The sequence below is a fragment of the Mobula hypostoma genome, chromosome 22, assembly GCF_963921235.1.
Source record: "Mobula hypostoma chromosome 22, sMobHyp1.1, whole genome shotgun sequence".
NCBI classification, from domain to species: Eukaryota; Metazoa; Chordata; class Chondrichthyes; order Myliobatiformes; family Myliobatidae; genus Mobula; species Mobula hypostoma.
In genome coordinates, this window is record NC_086118.1 from 41,835,972 (window position 1) to 41,856,973 (window position 21,002).

At 42.0% G+C, this 21,002-nt stretch overlaps 1 protein-coding gene across 2 annotated transcripts in view; it reads left to right on the plus strand.

Annotated features, from left to right (window-relative positions):
* LOC134360311 (zinc transporter ZIP11-like) overlaps window positions 1-21,002 on the plus strand; it is an 860,127-nt gene that overhangs the window by 414,375 nt on the left and 424,750 nt on the right. For both annotated transcript variants that reach the window (XM_063074529.1, XM_063074530.1), the window contains exon 5: window positions 10,550-10,717. In XM_063074529.1, the coding sequence (XP_062930599.1) occupies window positions 10,550-10,717 (168 nt within the window). The remainder of the gene's footprint in view (window positions 1-10,549; window positions 10,718-21,002) is intronic.

Consider the following 21,002-nt stretch of genomic DNA (forward strand, 5'->3'; position numbering starts at 1 on the left):
AGTGTGATCTTAAATTGGGACATTTATTGTGAGGATGTTAAATATATTATAATCCATTTGAGGACCCGATTTCTTTGGCTAGCACTTATTCCTCAATCCGCTCCACCAAAGCAGATTTACTAGCTCAAACACGAGGAATTCTGCAGATGCTGGAAATTCAAGCAACACACATCAAAGTTGCTGGTGAACGCAGCAGGCCAGGCAGCATCTCTAGGAAGAGGTGCAGTCGACGTTTCAGGCCGAGACCCTTCATCAGGACGATAAACTCCTCCACCTTGTCAATTCTCTCCCTTTCTTAAGCCTCCTGAAAGGTCTCGGCCTGAAACGTCGACTGTACCTCTTCCTAGAGATGCTGCCTGGCCTGCTGCGTTCACCAGCAACTTTGATGAGATTTACTAGCTGTTTATTTTATTGTTTGTGTAGACTGATACTTGTATTTTCTGTAAAACTCTGCATAGAATGGAAAGCCAGCCTGAGGGTCAGGATTGGAGGCACAGGTCGGGCTGATTCTGCTCGCTCTCCCGCAATGCTCCTTCCTCTCTCCACGGCGCCGAGGCGATGACCTGCTTTGGCAGCTGTCGTCTCCATGGGTTTTGTGGCACTTTTCGCCCTGCTAATATGATGAACTGAGATCAAGACTTGGGCCAACTCTGGCGGTTCCCGGGAGCAGATCTAAGTACTCATTCTGGTTTGGAATATCGTTGTTTGCATGATGTGTGCGTGTTTTTTATCCTCTTACTCAGCATAGAGGATATGGTCTTTCTTTTTATTTAATTAGTTCTTTGGGTTTCTTGCTTTGTGGGTGCCAGTAAGCAAACACCATCTCAAGGTGTAAAATTCATACGCTCTTTGATAATAAATGTGCTTTGACCTTGTCAGTTGGAAAAGGCTGGTGACAACCTAATGTAAGTTATACAAAGTTTGTCCTTTGTAACGTATTTCAAGGCATCTTGACTTTAGTATTAGGAACAATATCAATTAAAAAAGGATGGCACAAAAGAGGCTTAAGTTCAGTATAGATTGGACAGTTGGTAAAGACCAATGCTTTAAAGTGGAACTAAGTGTAACAAATCTGAGTGTTGGCAGAACTTTTGTATTCAAGGACCAACTTGATTTGCCATATACATTTACGTGTTTTCGCATTTTGCTGTGAAGTGTTGGTGTGGCATGCAACAAAAACCACAGCATCCAACAGACGGGTCATATTCTGCATGGAGGTCGGTCACCAGTGGAGTGCCTCAGGGATGTGATCTGGGACCCTTACTCTTTGTGATTTTTATAAATGACCTGGATGAGGAAGTGGAGGGATGGGTTAGTAGGTTTGCTGATGACACAAAGGTTGGAGGTGTTGTGGATAGTGTGGAGGGCTGTTAGAGGTTACAGCAGGACATTGATAGGATCCAAAACTGGGCTGAGAAGTGGCAGATTGAGCTCAACCCAGATAAGTGTGAAGTGGTTCATTTTGGTAGGTCAAGTATGATGGCAGAATATAGTATTAATGGTAAGACTCTTGGCAGTGTGGAGGGTCAGAGGGATCTTGAGGTTTGAATCCACAGGATGTTCAAAGCAGCTGCGCAGGTTGACTCTGTGGTTAAGAAGGCATACAGTGCATTTGGCCTTCATCAATCGTGGAATTGAATTTAGGAGCCGAGAGGTAATGTTGCAGCCTGGTCAGACCCCACTTGGAGTACTGTGCTCAGTTCTGGTCGCCTCACTACAGGAAGGATGTGGAAACCATAGGAAGGGTGCAGTGGAGATTTACAAGGATGTTGCCTGGATTGGGGAGCATGCCTTATGAGAATAGGTTGAGTGAACTCGGCCTTTTCTCCTCGGAGCGACGGAGGATGAGAGGTGACTTGATAGAGGTGTACAAGGTAATGAGAGGCATTGATCGTGTGGATAGTCAGAGGCTTTTTCACAGGGCTGAAATGGTTGCCACAAGAGGACACAGGTTTAAGGTGCTGGGGAGTAGGAACAGAGGAGATGTCAGGGGTAAGTTTTTTACTCAGAGGGTGGTGAGTGTGTGGAATGGGCTGCCGGCACCGGTGGTGAAGGCAGATACGATAGGGTCTTTTAAGAGACTTTTGGATAGGTACATAGAGTTTAGTAAAATAGAGGCTATAGGTAAGCCTAGTAATTTCTAAGGTAGGGACACTCTCGGCACAACTTTGTATAGTGCTGTAGGTTTTCTATGTTTCTGTGTTTCTAGTTATAAGGATAAAGAATTACATAAAAATTAAACTTAGAGTATAACATATGGATGTAGAATAAAATGTGCAGAAATGCATAAATACCAGCATGTATTTACAATGTAAACGGCATTATAAGAAGTGGTTTAAAGTATTTACAGAGCAGTAAAGTGACTGAGGTAATAGATAGAGGGGGATGGGGTGACTAACTAGAATGGTTGATCAGATTAACTCCCTGGTGGAAGAAACTGTTAATATGCTGTGAAGTTTTTGTTTTAATATCCCTATAGTGCTTTCCACAAGGGATCTTTTGGAAAAGGGTATGCAGTGTCTGCAGTGATTTATCCTGCCTGATTCTTTGTTCTGGACACAGTGGGTTATGCAGTGACGGCAGATTGCAGCCAGTGACTGTGTCGGCTGGTAGTTTGCTATAGTTTTTGTATATAGTGAGAGGATGCTGCTGCAACCCCAGACGGCAGTGGCTGGTGCGTGGATTCTGTCAGTGTTGTCAGTGTAGAATTGCATCAGTATACTGTATTCTGATTCAGGAACAAATGGATTGAAAATCAATCAGAATTAGGTTTAATATCACTGGCATATGTCATGAAATTTTTGTTTTGTGGCAGCAATACAGAACAATACAAATAATATATACTATAAATTACATTTAGAAACTTGTACAGTGTACACTGCAGTGCTCTTTTGATTGTAAATGAACAAAATCAGTGCACATGAACCTCGCCTAGGTAATGAACTGCTTTTATACAATTGCCTTCACACAATTCTCGACAATTGTATCCTGTAAATGTTCATTTTCATTGTAACATTCAAGATGATTGTCAATACCTTCAAACCCTTCATAGTTCCTAACTTGCTGATGTAGTGGAATCATTTCATTTTCACTCCCAGCCTTTTCACAGAACATCGCATATCATTTGTGAAAGAAGGCTCCAAGTCAAGGGTGTACAGCGCAGGCTCACGATCAAGCATACTTTCTTCAGCCAATGATTGGTGTGTCAAGGCCAACGTGGACGGGAAAGGCAGTTTCCCGGAGCAAGTAGTTTTCATCACATTGCGTCCAGATATAATCGTATGGTCTGACACCAGTAGAGAAGTGGTTATTGGTGAACTCTCAGTCCCCTGGGAAGACAACATCAATGAAGCCCATGAGCGCAAGTTAACCAAGTATGCAGAATTAAGATCAGAGTGCAGAGACAGAGGGTGGAAGGTCTCATGCTATCCATTCGAAGTAGGCTGCCGTGGGTTTATTGTGTTCACTCTCCAGAAGTGGCTGCGTGACCTTGGCTTCACTAGAAGAGAGATCAAGTCAACCAGCAGGGCTGTAGCTGAGGCAGCAGAGAAAGGATCAGCATGGGTGTGGACCAAGTATGTCCAGAGGGGCAGATAGTCTGACAGTGTATACATCTTTTGCAAATCCTTCAGTAGTTGCATAGACACCTGAAGAGCAGACTATCTGTTGGATGGAAGTGACCAATAACTCTGATAGAGGCAGATGCCAAGTTTTTAAGCTCACCAGTGGGAGGTGGTGCTTTAGCACTGCTGGCTCACCACCTCGAGGGAGTCTTGATCATAAGCAGGCCGAAACTCCTGAAGACAGGTGGCAGATCAACTGATGATCCCACTGGTGAGAGCACAGGACAGTTAACATCTTAGTCCACGTGCATTTTGTAACTCTGGCGTCTTCAAGCTTGAATGCTTGAACCCACATGAGCAAAACAATTCCGAATTGTCTCACTGCTTATTTCTCGCCAACTACCAGTGACAAAAATCACTGCTTTTTGAACACAGACACACACAAGTGACGCTATTTAAAAACTGTTCGTTCTATGCATGCTGTTTAGTCTAACAGCCACGCAAGTGCACATGTCTGATGCTAGTTAGAAACTGTTCAGCAACATACTCCTACCCCACTTATGTCCCAAATAAGTATCTACCCCAATTAACCGATGTAGTGCAAAACGAGAGCAAACAGTAGAATTGTTCACATTCTTGATAGTTTGACATATTGTGCTCTACATTATTGAGCAAGAGTTTAATTTTTTTTTGGACACAGGCCATGACTGTACCAAAAGCAAGTCTTATTCTGATCTTGTTCTGAGTTCTCAGGAGGCAGTTTGATCCTGAGCTATTTGCCCAGTCCCTACTATATCTAGCCTGATAAAATTTCTATCTGTGTTTTTCTCAAGATTTTCTTTAAAAAACAGATTGATCTTGTCGTGTTCCTTAGTTGTGTTTTAAATTTAGATCAGCAGTGCTGTGACAGACAAGGAGAGCTGGCAAAGTGTCTCCAGATGTGTTGAAATTCAGTAATGACAGTGGTAATGAAATTGCTGCACAGGCACCCTGATGAATTCTATAGGTGTGATTACTTAACACTATACGAGATGCAAAATATGATATTGGCTGTAGTGAGTTTGAGTTTGGAACTTTGAAAAACTGCTAATTATCTCGATCCATCCGAACCGCAACACATTTGGTTTTCCTGTTCAAATCCTGTTACCTGAATGACCAATTGAAAATCATGTTTCATTCCATTCTGTATTTAGATGTTGTTCAGTGGATAGAAATGTTGTTATTTTATTTTTGTTTAGAGATGCAGCACGGAACAGGCTGTTTCAGTCTAATGAACGGTACTGGTCCTGCAATCCACTTATGTAAGCAAAGCCTAATCACAGAACAACGTACAATGACTAATTAACTGACTTACTGGGATGCCTTTGGAATGTGGGAGGAAATCAGAGCACCTGGAGGAAACCCACGCACACACAGGATGAACATGCAGACTTTCTTACAGAGGACGTCGGAATTAAACCCCGAGCTCTGACGCCCCAAGCTGTAATAGCATCACATTAACCGCTTCACTACTGTGGCGCCCTTTGCTGCTCCAAAAATTCTTTCGTGCATAGAACAAAATGATAGAATATTTGCTGCTTGTTTGATGTAATTTCTATAAAATACATTAGGCTGTCAAGGTCTTTATGATGGGCATATCAAGGTCAAAGTACGTATATGTCATGACATACTACTTTGAGATTCATTTTCTTGCAGGCCTTCACAGTAGAACAAAAAAATACAATAGAATCAATGAAAAACTGCACACTTTAAACGGTATAGCACAGGACAGAACCTTTGGCCCACATGATGCTGTGCCGAAATAATTAGGCCCGTGACACCTAATTTAACCATTCTGCTTGGAAAAGGTCCAGATCCCTCTATTCTTTGTATATTCAAGTGCCTGTTAAAGAACCTCTTAAACAATTCTGTCAAGTCTGCTTCCTCTACCATCCCTGGCAGCACATTCCAGGCACCCACTAGTCTCTGTGGAAAAACAAAACTTGCCCCACGTATCTCCTTTGAATTCAGCCCTCTTACTTTTAATGCATGCCCTCCGGTATTAGATATTTTGACCGTGGGAAGAGCTAGTGGGTCTAAGCCTCCCATAATTTTGTAAGCTTCAATCAGATCTTCTGTCAGCCTCCGCTGCTCCAAAGAAAACAGTCTTAGTTTGTCCAAGTTTTCCTTGAAAAACATTCCCTCTAAGCTAGGAAACATCCTGGTAACTCTCTTATGCACCCTCTCCAAAGCCTCCAAATCCTTTGTATAATGGGGTCACCAGAACTGAAATCAGTACTCCAGATGTGGCCTAACCAGTGTCTTTCAGAAATATTTGTTTCTATGAAGTATTTAAATAAATACAAAAAAAGTAAATTATCACCTCTACTAATTTGTTTTTCTATCTAAATAAAAAATGCTCTGCTAAAAAGACCTACAAAAGTTTGGAGGTTCTTCAGATGTGTATAATTTAGGAGCTTAATCGTGATTGGCTAAAGACCATGGGATATTGTGGTCTTGGGCATGATAAAAGATTTTAAAAAAGATAAAGATTAGCTTTATTTGTCACATGTACATCAAAGCATACCGTGTCATGTGTCGTTTGTGTCAATGGCCAACACAGTCTGAGGATGTGCTGGGGGCATGCGGCAAGTGTTGCCATGTTTCTGGTGCCAACGTAGCATGCCTACAACTTACTAACCCTAACCTATATGTCTTTGGAATGTGGGAGGAAACCAGAGTACGTGGAGGAAACCTACATGGTCAAGGGGAGAATGTCCAAATTCCTTACAGACAGTGGTGGGAACTGAACGCCTATCATTGATCGCTGATGCTGTAAAGCATAATGCAAGCCATTGTGGTACTGTGCCGTTCTGAGTGTTGGGATTTGGTATCCACATAAAACACAGAACGACCTTGTTAGTGACCCCAGGGAACTGACTTACTTCATATCAGACAGGTGCAGAGTAGGCTTGTAGCTGAATTCTTAGATTAGATTATGAGAACACTCAGTCCTCTTTTATTGTCATTTAGAAATGCATACATGCATTACGAAATGATACAATGTTCCTCCGGAGTGATATCACAGAAAAAAGGACAAACCAAAGACTAACACTGACAGAACCACATAATTATAACATATAGTTACAGCAGGGCAAAGCAATACCATAATTTGATGAAGAACAAACCATGGGCACTGTAAAAAAAAAGTCTCAAAAGTCCCTGAGTCGATCGACTCCCGAGTCCCCGATAGCAGGCCGCAAAACGGAGAAACTGCCTGCCATAAACCTCCAGGCACCGTCAACTTGCCGATGCCTTGGAAGCAGCCAACCCCAGCCAACACTGACTCCATCTGACCGAAAACTTTGAGCCTCCGAACAGCCCCTCCGATACAGCCTCCCGAGCGCCATCCTCTGCTGAGTGCTTTTGACCTCTCCCCGGCTGCTGAAACAAGCAAAGCCGAGGATTCGGGGCCTTCAGCTCCGGAGATTCCGGTTACCACACTGTAGCAGCAGCAGCGAAGCGGGCATTTCAGAAGTTTTCCAGATGTTCCTCCGCACTCTCACGTCTGTCTCCATCAAATCAGAATTGTGCACGGTCCCCTACTTGACAGATAACAGATGTTCATCACCGGAGAGACCGCCCACGCTGCCGTCACGCCGCCATCTTCTCCTCTGAGTAATATTGCTGGTTGGAATCACAAGATTGAAGGTTCACATCCACTTCAGAGTTCCAATGCAAAATCGTTCTTGCAGTCCAGGGCTATGTTTTGAGTAACAGGTAGCTATCGATGTGATTTTTGTTGTGACCCTAAACATTTCCTCAGTTTAGCAATACTATGGGCACTTAGCACTCCTGTGGATTTGATATTTTTTGTCCTAATTGTGCTCTTTCTTGTATAATTTTGTATAATTTATGCTTTTCTTTTAAATGTTATATTCTCTAATGCAATGTGTCTGTGACGGCTCTGTTTCTCATCGTACATGTGTATATATGAAATTGTGCATTTGACAATTAATTTGACTTTAACTTAAAAGAGACATTAAACAAATGGTTTATGGTTTAGATGGATGTTAAAGGTCCCACAGTATTATTGATGAAAATGAAAATTCCATGTTTTAGCTGTAATTAGCATAACCAATGAACAGATAACCTGGCCTTGCGTACCACTGCCATGGTCGCATTTAAAGAGGTATCATAGAAAGGTGTGGCAAATTGAGTGTAGATTTTACTTTGGAATCATTACTTGAGCAATTCCTTTCTGAACTGTCCTTGAAAGTGAGTCTAAAGTTTATGGTAATAATATAGTGATCGGGCAAGGAAACTATCTCCACTGGTTTGAGAGCCTGACATTTGAGGGGTAATAACTGGTCCTGACCCTGGTGATGTGGGCCTTGACTTTCCTGTACCTCCATCCTGATGGTAGTAGCAAGAAGAGATGGTTTTCCTGCAACAGTGCTGTGTGTAGATGTGCTCAGTGGTGGGGAGAGCTTTACCCGTGATGGACTGGGCTATATCCACCACTTTCTGTTGGCTTTCTTGTTCCATGGCATACTAGGCCGTGATACATATAGTCAATGTTCTCTCCACCGCATATCTGTAGAAGTGTGCCAGAGTTTGAGAGGACATGCCAAGCCTGCACAAATGTCTAAGAAAGTAGAGGCACTGACCTGCCTTCCTTGTAATGGCACCTGTGTGCAGGGCCTAGAACAAATGCTTTGAAATGATAATATTGAGGAATTTAAAATTGCTGACCCTCTCTACCTCTGGTCCCCTGATAAGGACCTCTGGTTTCCTCCTCCTGTAGTTATAATCATCGCTTTGGTCTTGCTGACATTGAGTGAGAAGTTGCTGTGGCACCACTCTGCCAGGTTTTCAATCTCCCTCCTATATGCTGATCTATCACTACCTTTGATTGAGCTAACAGTGGTGTTGTCAGTAAACCGAAACATGGCATAGGAGCTGTACTTCACCTCATGGTCACTGAATGACCACAGTGAACAAGTCTGAGTTCCATCTAATGCAGCCGTACAAAAAAATCCACTTAGTTGCATCCTTTGAATTTCTTGCCATTGTGATATCTTGTACTACCTCAATGCACTGTTATAACGAATTGATCTGTAAGAACAATATGCAAGGTCAGTTTGTTTTCACTCTACCCTGGTACATGTAACAATAGCAAACCAACAATAATCCAGTTTAAGCAACATACATCAAAGTTGCTGGTGAACGCAGCAGGCCAAGCAACATCTATAGGAAGAGGCGCAGTCGACGTTTCAGGCCGAGACCCTTCGTCAGGACTAACTGAAGGAAGAGTGAGTAAGGGATTTGAAAGCTGGAGGGGGGGGGGGGAGATGCAAAATGATAGGAGAAGACAGGAGGGGGAGGGATAGAGCCGAGAGCTGGACAGGTGATAGGCAAAAGGGGATACGAGAGGATCATGGGACAGGAGGCCTAGGGAGAAAGACGGGGGGGGGGGTTGACCCAGAGGATGGGCAAGAGGTATATTCAGAGGGACAGAGGGAGAAAAAGGAGAGTGAGAGAAAGAATGTGTGCATAAAAAGGAGTAACAGCTGGGGTACGAGGGGGAGGTGGGGCCTAGCGGAAGTTAGAGAAGTCAATGTTCATGCCATCAGGTTGGAGGCTACCCAGACGGAATATAAGGTATTGTTCCTTCAACCTGAGTGTGGCTTCATCTTTACAGTAGAGGAGGCCGTGGATAGACATGTCAGAATGGGAATGGGATGTGGAATTAAAATGTGTGGCCACTGGGAGATCCTGCTTTCTCTGGCGGACAGAGCGTAGATGTTCAGCAAAGCGGTCTCCCAGTCTGCGTCGGGTCTCACCAATATATAAAAGGCCACATCGGGAGCACCGGACGCAGTATATCACCCCAGTCGACTCACAGGTGAAGTGATGCCTCACCTGGAAGGACTGTTTGGGGCCCTGAATGGTGGTAAGGGAGGAAGTGTAAGGGCATGTGTAGCACTTGTTCCGCTTACACGGATAAGTGCCAGGAGGGAGATCAGTGGGGAGGGATGGGGGGGACGAATGGACAAGGGAGTTGTGTAGGGAGCGATCCCTGCGGAATGCAGAGAGAGGGGGGGTGGGAAAGATGTGCTTAGTGGTGGGATCCCGTTGGAGGTGGCGGAAGTTACGGAGAATAATATGTTGGACCCGGAGGCTGGTGGGGTGGTAGGTGAGGACCAGGGGAACCCTATTCCTAGTGGGGTGGTGGGAGGATGGAGTGAGAGCAGATGTACGTGAAATGGAGGAGATGCGTTTAAGAGCAGAGTTGATAGTGGAGGAAGGGAAGCCCCTTTCTTTAAAAAATGAAGACATCTCCCTCGTCCTAGAATGAAAAGCCTCATCCTGAGAGCAGATGCGGCGGAGACGGAGGAATTGCGAGAAGGGGATGGCGTTTTTGCAAGAGACAGGGTGAGAAGAGGAATAGTCCAGATAGCTGTGAGAGTCAGTAGGCTTATAGTAGATATCAGTGGATAAGCTGTCTCCAGAGACAGAGACAGAAAGATCTAGAAAGGGGATAATCCAGTTTATCATTTAAGTGACGACCTTATTTGGAACTGTATTACTTCCTTTGAAAGCAAGAGTTTCTTTTTAATAGTTTCCATAATGGAGACACACCTTAGATTTTATTCTTTGTTACGTTTCCTCCATTATCACAAGTTTTGCTCTTCAGAAAGTCCTCCATTTGCTGTAAAGTGCTTTGGGGGAAGCCTTGAGGCAATGATATGCTTTCTTTTGAAATGACTGCAGGGAGGCATTTGTATTAGGAGTTGCAAAACTCAATTTATGAGGAAGCTTTGCCTCTAGCAGAACAAATGGAAAGATAAATGCCTTTTTATATGGTAGATGTTTGAAAGCTGAAGGTTATAATGTTTTTCAGATTCTGGAAAGTAGAATGTGAAATGATTTGAGATCATGTAAATTAAAAAAAATCCTTTAAAAATGTCACCTTTCTGATGGATTATTACTTTTCTTTTCAGAGAGTGTAGACAATGGAGAAATTTATCAGAGAAAAAAAACTCAGCACCCTGACTACTCCGAGGGTCTGATGGCATTCAATCAATCAAGGTCTACGCCAGAGCAGCAACAAAGCAGTTGGAAGCGCATTATATTACTTATTCTTGCCATCACCATACACAACATTCCAGGTAAGAAGTACTGAACACAAATACAGTACCTTCAGAGTTAAATGCACCTTGATCAATTAATTAATCTGTAGAGGAACAATGTTACTATTGGAACCAGGATGAAAGTTGCAGTTCAATTTTATAAAGCTGCTTACAGAGTTGGCATAAATCAGGAGGGTGTTATTCTTGATAATAATGAATATCCCAATGAAGGATATGTTGGAATATGACAACCTTTATATTTGATACCATGTACAAATTTCAAACCCACCTAGATTGCCTTAATTATACTATCATCATCATTATGTGTCGTGTTGTATGACGTGGGTGATTATGGTCCGTCAGTGACCATGATTGTTTTTGGCAAATTTTTCTACAGAGGTGGTTTGCCATTGCCGTCATCACTCTTCCAGATCTTTGGAACTAATCACTGAACCTATCATGGTGGTAGAAATACTGGGAACACTGAGTAGGTCAGATTGCATCGGTGAAAAGACAAAGAGTTGATGTTTAGGTTTACACTTTCATCAGAACAGGATTCTGATGATGAGTCCAGATCTGAAACATTAATTATTTCTCATTCTTCAGATGTAGTCTGACCTGCGTGAATGTTTCCAGCACTTCCTGTTTGTAATATTGATGTGGAACTACAAGTTGCATTGAAGAGCTACATTTTAGTGAAGACAGAAGCCAAAGGGCTTTCTAAGATCACCAGTAATTTAGAAAATGATATCTATCAGTGGGTATAGTACTTGTTTCCTTTCTCCTATCAGATGCTTACTCTACACAGGAGCAAATGGATATAAACAGACCGGAAGCTATTATCACCTCATCAACTTAATGTAGATTTGAAAATGCCTTTTATGTGAATGCTCTTTTGTGCTTTCAGTTCAAAGGAGCAATAACAGCAGGAAGGAGAAAGCCTGTATGAGGGATTGTAAATACAACCAACATTAACAGCGTATTCCTGATTGCAGCACTCTGTAGCTAATAAATGAGCCATGGATAGGTTTAAGTCAGGTACCTTGGCAGCTAATATACCAAGATGCTACACGCTGATCATTGTCTCATTGAAAGGATGGGAAGGTAACTCCTGTGAATTTTCTTCCATATCTCACAGGCAATTTATGAAATGGTGTCAGAGTTGGATGATTCGACACTGTCCTCAGTTTGTAAGGTCATAACCATTCAAAGTTCAAAGGAAGTTTGTTATCAAAGTAAATATATGTCACTGTATACAACCCTGAGATTCATTTTCTTGCAGGCATGCTCAATAAATCCAATTACCATAATAGAATCGATGAAAGACCACACCAACTGGGTGTACAAAAAATGTGGAAAAAATATATGTGCAAATACAAAAAGAAAGAAGAAATAATAAGAAGCAATAAATATCTGGGCACAAGCTATTCAGTTGGGCACGGGACTTGCCATCCAGGGAGCCATAGTACCGACAAGTTCCTACTAACTAACAAATAGTCTCTAGTTTCAAAGCAGATGGAAGATTCCAGCAAAAAATTACTAATGTACGATTTAGCATTGTAAATTAGAAAAAAAAAATTGTTTTGACAAAATGTACCCACCAGGAAAAAAGCATCATTTATCTGGAAGTGTATTTGTGTCAGCAAAAATTTATTTTGAGTTAATGATGCAAAGAGAGGAGAATTAAAACTGATGCATTTGTGCTCACAGAAAAGAAAGGTGTAACATTGACAACATCTCGATGGAAAAGTAAATAGAATAGTCTGGGCAGCTTTGGGCAAGGTGGGGTCAAAGGAAATGGTGGTTTTCTGCAGTATCGATTTTTGACTCGGTTTGATGTAGGGGCTCATGCTGCAGAGAAACAAACAGCTTAAAAATCAGCTTGGGTGTAGCAAGTGAAGATGTGACCTGATGGAGGAGTGGTGGTGTGTTGCTATTTCTGAAACCTGTTACCTTGATGTTTGCATTTCTATTTAATTACTTTCTTGCACATCTGGCACCGTAACTGCTTGAAATGTATTTCCATTCGTAATTACATCTGCTGCTTCTCTTCCAATGCCGTTTATCAGATAATCAGTCAAATCAAGGATTTTCACTGCAAAAAGGAAGAAAAATGACATTTTAAAGTAACTTTTACACAGGTTCAAAACATTAAGGTTGTGTGGATTTGTCCTCTTTAATTCCGATACCCTGATTTGGTCTGTACGAGCTACAGGCTATCTTCGTGCAATACCATCACTTCTTTTATTTACATATGGCATCAATAATTGTATGATTTAATTTCGAGTTATAACATGATGCATTGATTTACCCAAATCATGTGAAATTTCAGGAAAAAAATTCCTTACAGTGCCAATAACTCAGTCTTACTGTTTGCAGTTCTTATTGCTTTGTGTGTCACTGTTCCAGACTGCTGGATATATTAAGATTGTGTTGAGTGAAAGGTGCCATATTCCTTCACAGCTGTGATCACACTGTAAGGGCTGATGAGTTCCTGCAGAGTAGTCTTGTGGTTTAAAGCTCATATATTTTAATTATAAAAGAGAAACTTCTCCAAATGTATGCAGAAAGAAAGATATTAACTTTGTTACACCGTTTGAAGACTCAGTGATGTTTCTTTGCTCTGGAAATAGCTGTCTTTTATATCTAGGTTGAGGATTAGAGGAAATATAATGTCATTTGAAGCCGTAGTGCCTGCACATAGGAATGAGTTGATGTTGAGGTGTAATGGGTGTCTCACTTGGCAACTTTGTCCTCCTGGAGTTGTTTGAATACCCTCGACGATTTAAAGGTTTGAAGATGATACCTTTGTAGTGGGCCACACCTCAAAAACTGACGAGTCAAAGGTTCAAAGAACATTTATTATCAAAGTATGTGTGCAATATACAGCCCTGAGATTCGTCTTTCCGCAGACAGCCATGAAACAAGGAAAACCATGGAACTCATTCAAAGAAAAACATCAAACCCCCAATGAGAGGGGGAAAGAAAAGCAAACTGTGCAAACAGCAAAAAAACGAGTTAAAAACACAGCCACAAAATCATTGAAACAGTCCAGGATGTTCAGTTTAGTGCGGTTCATTTCAGTTTAGTGTTGTGTCATTTGATTATAGGCCACAGAGCCCGTCCACCCTGGTCAAAATTGCAACAGAAAAGGAGCAACCAGAAACTGGATGCACATCATAACATGAACTACAGAGTACGTTACACAAAGAGCATCAATTAAACCGTGGCCCGAAACCCAAGACCGTGACACCATCCTCCGACAGCACTGAGCAAGATAGAGACCGACTGAACGCAGGCACCTTCGTCCACCAGCAGCGAGTGAGAGGAGAGAGAGACAGGTCAAACGCAGGCAGATGGCACTGAACACCCACCTGCCTTCTGCTCTAATCCTCATTGATTTCAATCTCCCTCGAAGCTTTAACTGGCGAGAAATGGAACCAATCATAGGTTCATGCCCCATGTCCGGGCTTCTTGGCCTCCAGCTGCACACTTTGCTTGAAACCTCACCGAACTCCCTCAGAGACAGCAAAGTGCTAGGTCACTCAACGGACCAGAAAATACACCATCGAAATGTAGATTACAGGCTCCAGTAGTAGCAGAATCATATCTGAAAGGAGAAGAAGAGGTGAAAGAAGTGGCTTTCTGAACTGTCTGAAGGATGTCACCTTTGGTGTCTTGTCCGCTGGTGCCATCGGAACACAGGGAGGAGGTAGAGAGCTTAGTGACATGGTGCCATGACGACCACCTTTCCCTCAATGTCAACAAAACTGCAGAGATTTCAGGGCACAGCTCAGCACATCACAGGAACCAGTCTCCCCTCTATAGACTCTGGCTATACTTCTTACTGACTCAGTAAAGCAAAGACCCCACCCACCCCATACATTCTGTCTTCTCTCTCCATCAGGCAGAAGATACAAAGGCCTGAAAGCACATACCACCAGGCCTATTACACTGTTATCGGACCCTTGAATGGACCTCTTGTACAATAAGATGTACACCTGGCCTCACAATCTACCTTGTTATGATCTTGCACTGTTTTTTGTCTGCTCTGCACTTTCTCTGTAGCTTTTAAACTGTGTTCTGCATTGTTATTATTTTACCTTATGCAAGACAATCACTATATCTTGGTACACATGGTGATAAGTGCTGATGGATTCATATTTATTGTGTTCTTTATACTTTTTGTGTTGGATTATGCTGAATCAGATCTGGAGTAACAATCATTTTGTTCCCCTTTACACTTGTGTACTGAAAAATGGCAATAAACAATCCTAAATCTTGAATAATAAACCAATATCAACACCAATACCAAAAGAAATTCCTGAAACACTATGAAGGTATATTATGACATGAGCCAGTCTTCAATTAGTTGGCTCAGTCTGCAAGATAAGTCTTAGTTCAGCAGATGAGACATCTCAGCTGAAATGCTGAGATCTTGTGCATCAGGATGAACTATGCCTCTACCCAAGCTCTTTCATAACATTTGCCAACAAGATGGAAAACGATCCATGTAAATCTAGCCTGGACAGAATGGGGAAATCCAGACTGGACTGATACCTTCCCATCAGCTAACTTACAGTACGTTCATCAGCAAAGTGACTTCAGGTTTACTCATGCACATTTACTTTTGAGTTGTTTGGAGTCTGCAAACTAAATACATTCCAGATTTCATTAAGTAATTTCAGAATCAAAATTAGGTTTATTATTATTGACATATGTCATAAAATTTATTGTTCTACAGCAGCAATATATAAAAATTATTATATGCTACAGTAAAAAATATAGAGTACTGTACAAAAGTCTTAGGCACATATACTCTTGTAGCTAGGGTGCCTAAGATTTCTGCACAGATATTGTATTTGAGAGTGAGTTTGTAAATCTGACGGGAACAAAGAATGTTGGAAGTAGCAAGAGTGGAGTGCCAGGGGAGGAATGTGGGACAGGTGGCAGAGAAGGAGTGCCAGTGGAGGGTGGTGGTGTGGTTGCAGACTCACCAGCCCTGAGACACCAGGCAAGGTCATTTGGTTAAGAACAATTGGTTTACTGATCATTACCGAATATCTCTCTAAAGCTTCCCACTCCCTCCCCTCTCCCTGCCCCCTTCCCACTCTCCACCCACAACAGAGACCCATATCAGAATTAGGTTTATCATTACTTACAAATGCCATTAATTTTCTTTTGTGGCAGCAATTCAGTGCAATACATAAAATGACTACAGTACTGTGGAAAAGATTGAAATAAGCTGCAGAGAGTTTTGTAAGCTTAGTCAGCTCCATCATGGGCACATGCCTTCGTAGTATCCAGGACACCTTCAAGGAGCAATGCCTCACAATGTCGGCATCCACCAATAAGAACCCCCATCACCCCGGACATGCCCTCTTCTCATTGCTATCATCAGGAAGGAGGTTCAGAAGCCTGGAGGCACACACTCAACAATTCAGGGACAGCTTCTTCCCCTCTGGAATCAGTTTTCTGAATGGACACTGAACCCATGAACACTACTCTATTTATTTTTATTTTGCACTATTTATTTTAATAAATATTTTATACACGAATACTTACTGTAATTCAGTTTTTTCCTCTATGATGTATTATATTGTACTGCCACTGCAAAGACAATAAATTTCATGACATATGCCAGTAATATTAAGCCTAATTCTGATTCTGAAAAGCCTTAGGCACCCTAGCTATGTGCATAATACTTTGACACAGTACTGTACGTATATATAAAATCAATAAATACTGCAGAAGGAGGAAAAAAGAGTTGAATTCTGAAGAGGAACTCACGCTGCCACTATCAAGTCAGCATTCGACCAAGTGTGGAATCAAAGTTGTTCACAACTCGAAGTCGGTGGGACTCTGGAAAGTGACTTTTCTTCTTTGGCTGTAGCATAACGGAAGGTGGTTGTGGTGTGGTCATTGAATACAAATAGGACGGAGAAGTGTCAGAATGTTTCACACAATGGAAATGCAAATCACGATTCACTGCCGCTCCACCACAGCAGTGAAATTCAAAAGATTCACTGCCAATGCAGCATAGAAATCTGAGCCCAGAGCGAGTCAAGGGCAGCATGGTCTAGGCCCGCAGCCTTTCACCGCAGCAGTGCCCAGATCCTAAAGCAAGGTATGGTCTGCTGTTTAAACACCGACTCAGATTGGAGACAAGAGCCAATTTCGCTCGCTCTCCGCAATGGTCACTCCTCTCTCTGGGGTGCCGGAGCCTCTCACTGTTCCATAATTTGGTCAATTTAGACACCAGCCCAGATAGACTGAAAAGACAGGGTGTTGGGATCCAGGATGAGAGTCGACTTCGCTCGCTCTCTGCGATGGTCACTTCTCTCTCTATGGTACTGAGACTATGAAGACTTCCCTAGCTGCTGTGCCCTGTGTCCGTTAATATGATGAACTGATAAACGAGGCTTTGGGCCTACTCCGGGCTGCTCCAGGGTTTGAATCTGAGGACTCAATTTTGGTTCAGAATGTTGTTGTTCACTTCAATTGTTTGCATAATTTGTGTTTTTTCCCTTGCGCATCAAGTTTTTTTATTTTCTATTCTTTTTTTTAATTGGGTTCTTTCAGTTTTCATGCTTTCTAACTAAATGTAAGCATGCAAAGCTCAAAGGTGTATAATTTATACATTCTTTGATAATAAATGTATTAGAATCTTGAATGAACGCATTGCAAAAGGTTTCTCCCTCCAATCTTTGAAAGGCACATCACCAACATTTGTGCGTTCTAACACCAGTCACGCTGAAGTTGCAATCAGTGCTGTTTGAAAAGATGAAGAGCTCAGCCTCGGGACACCAGCACATGAAATGGCAGTGATTCAAGGAAGTGATCCAATGTCATTTTTACAAAGAAAGTAATGATTGATTAACATTGCTGGCTAGCAGTACACACATTCTATGAATTAATTGTGAAAGAAATGCTTTGCTTCATGAAGTATTTCTTGTCTCTCAAGTGATGAATAGATGAAGGCAGCAGTGATAAACTGGGTAATTATAAACCAGTTAATCTAACATCAGCAGCAAGAAAATTACTGATTTTTTAAAGAATAGGATTAATCTGCTCTTGGGGACAGGGATTGATCAGGAATAATCAGCGTGACTTTGATGGGCCTGACCTGTTTGACTAATCGGATATGAAGTTCTTAAATGTGTTATTGAAGATAGCTGAAGTTCAAGTTTGAGTTGAACTCCCTTCCCCAACTCTAAATAGCTACATGGCTCCCAGGGTTTCCAGTCCTGCCAAAGGGTGTCGGCCCGAAACGTCGACTGTACTCTTTTCCATAGATGCTGCCTGACCTGCTGAGTTCCTCCAGCATTTTGTGTGTGTTATTTGGATTTCCAGCATCTGCAGATTTTCTCTTGTTTGAGTTTAATTGTCATTCCACCTTACATGAATACAGCCAAATGAAACCGCATTATTCTTGGGCCAAGGCACGAAAACACAGTACCAACAGTCACACAGTTACAACAGTATGGTAAATGCAGTCTATGTAGACTTGGTAAAGCTTTTGACAGGGTCCCAAATGAGAATGAGCCGAAGGATTCAATGCAAGTTCACATATTGGTTCCAAAATTGGCTTGGTCACAGCAGGCATGGAGTGATGGTTGAAGATCGTTTTAGTGATGGCACCTGACCAGTGGTTGACTGAGGGATCAGAGCGGGGGCTGTAGTTGTTTCTCATACGCATTTATGATCTGGATATGAATTCAACAAGTACGATTAGCAAGGCCATAGCTATCACTCAGCAATTCAGGAACAGCTTCTTCACCTCTGCCAACCATTTTTAGAATGGACATTGAATCCATGAACACGACCTCATTACTTTCTTATTTCAATTTTTGCTCTACTTATTTAATTTAACTATTTAACATTTAAATACTTACTGTAATTCACAGCCTTTTCCCACTATTATTATGTATTCCATTGTACTGCTGCCACAAAGGCAACAAATTTCACGACATATGCTGGTGATATTAAATTGGAGTCTGATAAGGATTGGCATTGTTGTGGAAACTGGGAAGTGGCTGCAGAATATTTGTTAATCAGTAAGATGGGCAGAGAAATGGCAGATGGACTTTAACTCTGAGGCATGTGAGGTGTTACGTTTATTAAAGTTTGGATATACTGTAAACAATGAATTCTAGATTGCTAAGAAGTACTGAGGAATACTTGGACCTTAATATACATGTTAAAGTATTCCTAGAAGCAGCATTGCTGGGAACCGAAGTGGTTGAGGAGTCATATGGGATAATTGCTTTCATTAGCTGAGATAGAGTTATAAGAGTGGGAAGGTTGTGGTACAACTTTGTAAAATATTAGGAAGTCTGTAGTGTAGTACTTTGTGAAACTCTGCTGGCCTCACTACAGAAATGATGTGATTGCTCTGGAGAGGGTGTAGAGGAGGTTCACCACAATGTTGCCTGTGATGGAGTGTTCACAATGAGAGATTGTATAGGCTGGGTTCATTTTCTTTGCAGTGGAGAAGGCATGAAAGAGGCTTACAAACTTATGAGGGAAATAGATGGGGAAGAAAGCAACAAACTTTTCCCCTAAGCTGAGATGACCATCACAAGAGGGAAGAGGTTTAAATTTAGAAGTGAGGGATTTAGAGGATATTGGAGTTTTTTCACTCCAAGGGTGGTTAAAATTTGCCTGAGTAAGTGGTGGAAGGAGGTACTCGTCAGACCGTAAGACATAGGAGCAGAATTAGGCCATTCAGCCCATTGCGTCTGCTCCTTCATGTAGATCATGTATGATTTATTATCTCTTTCAACCCCATTCTCCAGCCTTTTCCCTGTAACCTTTTATACCCTTACTAATCAAGACCTTATCACCTTTGTTTTAGATATACCCAATGACTTGGCCTCCATATCCACCTGTGGCAATGAATTCCACAGAGTCACCATCCTCTGGCGAAAGAAATTCCTCCTCATCCCTGTTCTAAAGTAATGTCCTTGTATTCTGAGGCTGTGTCCTCTGTTTCTAGACTCTCCCACTTCAGGATACATCCTCTCTACCTAGGACATGTATCAGGTTTATTTAGAGGATCATTTGAAACACTGTTCAAAAGTTCAAAGCAAATTTATTATCGAAGTACGTATAGGTCACCATATACAGCCCTGAGATTCATTTTCTTGCAGCCATTCACAGTATACACAAAGAAACACATAATACCCTGGTTCATATCTTTACTGTTATTTTGACCATCCTGTAAGATCAGTTTGTTCTGTTTTCATGCTTGTTTGGGTTCTTGTTGAAGATCAGAGTTGAGGAGAAATGTGTGCCATCCAATTAGGATGGTTGGATTAAGGGGAGGTTTCTCTATTGAGGGATAAAGAGACTGGGCTTGGGGCTTTTGTTTGAGAGGAGATGAAAAGAGAAGGTGCAAGGGAGAACCGGTCATAGCATACGATCCGGTGGGAGACCCGTTGTTCCGGATGGATTCCAAGTGACGATCGGAAGGTGGTGTGTGCTTTCACATTGACTGAGGGCCCAGCGTGTGAGTGACAGAGAAACTCGAGATGAGCTCCAACCTGTGCACACTTGACTGTTTAATTAGAACGGGCCCTTTTCTTTTTGTTATTTTTCACTAATCCTTTAGTTAAGATTTCTAAATATAATTCCTTTAATCATATGCAGTGTAATGTTTGTTATTTCATGGCATTAGTTTGTAACAGGGTGACAAATGACTCAGTATCCATACAAACTGGGGTTTGGGATGGGATCAAGCGCGCCTCCATCTCACGAGTTTGGTGGGGCCAGAGGTTGTCCTCCCTACACTTATGCAGCCAAGGAACCCAGGGTGTTTCACACAAAAGAATCAATGAAAAATGCACAGAAGATGGACGGACAACAAATGTGCAAAAGATAACAAACTCTGCAAATACAAAAAGAAAAAAAGACAATAATAATAGTGATAATACTAATAAAAAATAATCAATACATGTTGAGAATGTGAGATGAAGAGTCCTTGAAGGTGAGTCCATGAGATGTGGGAACAGTTCTGAATTTGGGTGAGTGAAGTTATCCCCTCTGGTTTAAGAGCCTGATGGTTGAGGGGTACGAACTGTTCCTGAACCTGGTCATGCGGGTCCTGAGGCTCCTGTACTTCAGCAGCGAGAAGAGAGCATGACCTGATCCCTGATCATGGAGCTGCTTTCCTTTGATAGCGCTCTGTGTAGATGTGCTCGATGGTGGGGAGGGCTTTATCCATGATGGACTGAACTGTATCCATGGCTTTTTGTAGGTTTTTCCATTAAAGGGCATGGGTGTTTCCATATGCGGCAAAGAAGGGTGAGATGCTATGAAATGG